At 31.8% G+C, this 4,944-nt stretch overlaps 1 protein-coding gene across 1 annotated transcript; it reads left to right on the forward strand.

Moving 5' to 3' along the window:
- Nucleotides 1–1,097: 1,097 nt before the first annotated feature.
- On the forward strand, nt 1,098–3,571 carry LOC108906311. The gene is made up of 2 exons (XM_018709537.1): nt 1,098–1,169; nt 3,037–3,571. The coding sequence occupies exons 1-2, from the start codon at nt 1,131–1,133 to the stop codon at nt 3,424–3,426; spliced, it is 429 nt and encodes a 142-aa protein (XP_018565053.1). The 5' UTR covers nt 1,098–1,130; the 3' UTR covers nt 3,427–3,571.
- Nucleotides 3,572–4,944: the final 1,373 nt, after the last annotated feature.

Here is a 4,944-nt window from a genome sequence, read left to right on the forward strand (position 1 = left end):
GGGCGGTTACTATTAGACGTCTTCATTATAGCCATCTTTCTCTATCGCACGGACTTCTATGACTTTCTTTATCGCTCTCACGTAACGGCCGATGAACCATGGGGACTTTCCGACCCTGTATAAGGTGATACGGAAATTCTTAAATGCAAAATGGTGAAAAGTACAATAGAAATTGGTATTTACCACCCAAAGAAATGCGTTATGAATGTTTAAAAAGTTCTGTAAAAATAGACAAATATTTAAAAATGAGAAACAAAGAATATGACTTTATTATATTTTTATTATTATTATTATTATAAAGCTGTATCAAATTCTCGTGCACATTCCCTTTTAATTGTGTAAATCAGGCACACCTTATTCCATCCAAAATATTTATATTTTATTTTTAAAGGGTACAGGAATATTAAAAAATAGTTTTTTCCTATAAGGGCTCCATATTCCGATTCAATTTTTTACTGCCATATAGGATAAGGCTAAATTTTTGTCTGTGGACCACGACTTATTTGACAATGAATAGACACGAGTACTATACACCTATACAGGGTGTTAATTAAGTATCTAAAATAAATTCAACATTCATTAATTGAGTGATTTTAAGACAAAAAGTTCATATAAACGTTGGTCCGCAGATGCTTCGCTTTCAAGATACAAATGAAATAATTATTTTTGGTTTATTACGCTTCATACAAATTTCTCATGATGAATTTACAGTAAGTAGTACAAATTTTATAGCGACTTTTTCTCCCTCTTATATGGTAGTGCCAACAACGGCCAATAGTAGCAGCTAGACGCTTAAGTGTACATCTCCAGTATACTGCATTTAATCTGAGTCTACTGGCAAATTGAATGCACAAATTTCAGTAAACAAAATTAATATTTACATCAATATTTAAATATTTTATTATGTTTAAAACATTACCTTTTTTAAATAATTATTACATAAAAATTTCATAAACTATCCACTATTGTCTATGATCAATCATGTGTTCTTAATAATATAGTTTTATGCATGTCTCACCTTGCCTATATCTAGGCTATAATAATAAGCTTCAGTTTGTGCGAATATATATAAGGGAATACGAGCTGATGAATCCATTTATCTTTTAAATCTTAATTAACGTTGATTAAATATGAGAACCTTTGTTGTAATAATCTCGATTTCCGCACTGGTAAGTCAAAAATTTGTTATTCTGTGTACCTATATGGAGGAACAAGAGCAATTTATTATTTCATCATGTAAAATTAATAATTTTTTTTTTGTTATTTCTATGAAATATATACGGAAAATTCACTTCATTTTGTAACAATAAACTTACTTCAGCAGTAAACTATTAACTATCATATAAATATTTATTATTATTTATTAGTTATTATTCGTATATGTATAGGTACAGTGTAGAACAATCAAATGGAATAAATTTAGTATCTCAGCTGTTGTGCATTTTTATAAAAAAAAAAAATCCGAGACGTCTGTTTCGATTCTGAAATAACATTCTGCTTGATTAAATTAGTTACAACGACAAAACATAACTTATAGCGATTTCTTTTGCAGGCTATTAAAAACAATTTCAATGTTCCTTTTCAACATCATCAACTAAAAAGAAGACATCAAATTCTTCATAGCTGACATCAATAATTAGTTGTCAGTGTTTTGCTCATTGTTTGAGTTTCGGTAACTAATTAATTCCTAAAAATGGTTTATTTAACATAAATACATAAAATATGAATTATACAAACTGTTGGTTACAAAGATAGAATGCGATCACAGGCCAAAGTTGCTCGTCCATTTCAAGAAAAATTTCCTGATTTGCCGCCTATATCCCAAAGTACAATTAGTAAAATTGAAAAGCCGTTTCGCGAAAATGGACATGTACGGCAGATAAAAAAAGAAGCTTCCAATGCAGTGAGTAACGGTACTGCTTGAGTTTGAATAAAACCAACAATGTTCAAGTCGACAAACAGCTTCAGTATTGAATGTTTCCCATTTCTCGGTTATTCGTATATTAAAAGAAAATAAAATGTATCCCTATAAATCTGAACTCAGGAGCTTAATGAGGACGATTTTGATAGAAGAACATATATTTATGAACAAGTGATGCAAAGGTTAGATAATGTTATTCAACTAGAAAATGTTTTGTTTTCTGATGAGTCCATTTTTACTCTTCACGACCATATTATTCGTCATATCTGTCGCTAAAGGGCTAATGCCAATCCCCATTGGATGAGAGAATTACATACCTACGCAAAATCCTAATGTTTGGAAGGGGATAATTCGAGTCCATGTCATTGGTCGCTTTTTTATTAATGGCAATTTGAATGGAATTGTTTACTTCTGTTCCAAAATAATGTCGTGCCAACATTGGCAAACGTTTATCCTGCTCAAGCAAACCTACAAGTTCCAGTCGATATGATATGGTTCCAACAGGATAGAGCATTAGGTACCACATTACCGTATCAATGTCCGACAATATCTCGACTTAACATTTCTAAATTAGTGGATATGGATGCAAGGATCGCTAGAATGGCTAACACGTTCTCCTGATCTTACACCCTTAGATTTCTTTCTATGTGAAGAGTATGACACACAAAACTAAACCACGCGATATAGCGGACTCACGTCTCAGATGTTGGAAAACGTTAGAAGATATTTACGATTTATTTACGATTAGGACGTTCAAAGAACTCATTTTAAACATTTGATGTAGCAAATTTCATCAATCAAGCAGATGAATTTATTTTTTTCACTGCTAATTTTTGCAATAAATATAAATCATAACATTTTTATAGAAAGAATGAAAGTATACCTTTCAAATGAGGGATCACAAGTTCCTACGTTTCATTTAAAAGTTTAAGGGTTGAATTTAGGGATGAAATCTGTACGTTGTGAGATGTTGTTTCAGAATCCGAAATCGAGGTGTTTCGGGATTTTTTTATAAACATGCACAGTAATTGAGATACTAAATTTTGGCTGTTCCACTCTGTATATGTTTATTACATTAATTTACATTAATCATACAATTATATACTAAATAATAGGTACTTGGACGGCCGGATGAAAACCTAGCTACCATTAATATGGCCCATAATGAATGCCAATCCAACCCCAAAACCTATGTCGATGAGGATATTTTAGATAGAATCAGTGGTGGAGAAAAAATTGATAATCCCTCGGTTAGAGCTCACATTCTATGCGTAACCACAAAACTTGGTGTTCTTAACGAAGATGGTGAAGTGAATAGAACCAACCTAAGGACGGTGCTTTCCCGCGTGATTCTGAATGAAGAGAAGCTTGAAGAAAATTTGGAAAAATGTGCCGTAGAAGAGACTGACGCTGAAGAAGTAGCTTTGGTCTTAGACAAGTGTTTTTGGAATAACTTGGACCACGATCATAATTCGCACATACACTACCACCACCAAAAAACTTAATAAAAATTGACTAACAAATATTGGCATTGCTATATATTAGAGATTTAAAACATTGGTTATATATGTATACGGTTATTTTTCTTTAATTATGTACAAATACATTGAACCTTTACTTTTCAAGATAATCAACAACAGATTTTTTTTATTTATAGGGCGTATAATTTTTAAGATGACAAGTTTTTTATATTCAAAAATTCAATATAACCTTTTAGTGATTTTTTTTATTTAAATTTTGTCACTGCAGCTTTAATCAGGATCGTTGATATTTGAGCAAAAAAATATACAGGTTGTTTTACATGATTATTTTCCATCAATTTTCGTACTATTTTAAAATATAGAAAATAGGCGTAAATAGTGCCAAAAATATTACAAACTGACACTTACTGAAATTTTTTTTTCAGAACAATTGTCAATTATATTTAACCTTTATATTTATGTTAATAAACTTGTCAGAAATATAACTTACTAGTAAATTTTTTTCTGAATTATGTCATTCTTGATAAGACTTGAAGAGCTCAAATTAATAGTAAATAGTATTTCGCAAAAATCGTGGCAAAAAGTTATAATATTACATTGGAATCAAAAGAAAGTTTCGTAACAGATCTAATAAAAATAATTGCAGGTTGCTCAAACGGATGCAAAAAATTTAGAGCTTGATAAGACGTAAAAAATTAGAGAAGTTTTTCCTATGGACTTATGTTTTTGAGACACAGGGAACCAAACAAGATTTTTTATTTAGAATCAAATTTTAGCCATGTCTTCTTTAAAAAGATCATACAACATTATACTATTTTTTAGGTTAGGTTTTTTAAGGGACGTGTCTTTTATCACAATGTAAAATTGTATTATACAAAGAAACTTTTGTTAAAACCATCGTGTTTATGGGAAACACATAGCTTACTGCTTCAAAGTCAACCACTTCATTCATCATGGTTTTCACGGTTCCTGCTGATGCTTAAGATAAAGTTGGATCGTGTTACATCGTGGCCTATGTACCTGGGTCGCTGCTAGTTATAGATTGCATCTCCTTAGTCCTGCCTTTGTTGTTCTCGGTCTAAGTTCCGTGAGGACGGACCCAAACAAAAAAATGTCTATCTTACATTCATAATGTAACAGAACGCAATCCCAAATTATTACAGGAAACCTTTTCTCTGTAGTAGGTCTAAGGTGAACTTTGTGATATGATGTCATCGGATTCGTGACATGGTCACAAGTGGTCTCAGTCACAGCGAAACGTTTGCAATGTTGCTACTGAAGATACAGACACTGAAAAACGACGAAATAATAATAATAATAATAATAATATCTCTACTCCTCATTCTAATTACGAGAATTAGCCCAGAAGTCGGAGACTTGTTTAGAAACATTGGAGGTGATCAGTTACAGAGGCCATTATGAAACGTCTTAAAGTAGGTTACGTTCGTAGGAACTTTGGAACCAACATTAAGAACCAAAATCAACATAAGGGTAGGTCTAGAGGTTTTAATAGCGGATCCGCCCCCGCAGAGCTTAGCCCAA

Source organism: Anoplophora glabripennis, unplaced genomic scaffold, assembly GCF_000390285.2.
Source record: "Anoplophora glabripennis isolate ALB-LARVAE unplaced genomic scaffold, Agla_2.0 scaffold284, whole genome shotgun sequence".
Taxonomy (NCBI): domain Eukaryota; kingdom Metazoa; phylum Arthropoda; class Insecta; order Coleoptera; family Cerambycidae; genus Anoplophora; species Anoplophora glabripennis.

Coding starts and splice junctions, on each gene's coding strand:
- LOC108906311 (XM_018709537.1), top strand. CDS start 1,131: ATGAGAACCTTTGTTGTAATAATCTCGATTTCCGCACTG. Junction 1,170..3,036: donor TAATCTCGATTTCCGCACTG/GTAAGTCAAAAA, acceptor ACTAAATAATAG/GTACTTGGACGGCCGGATGA.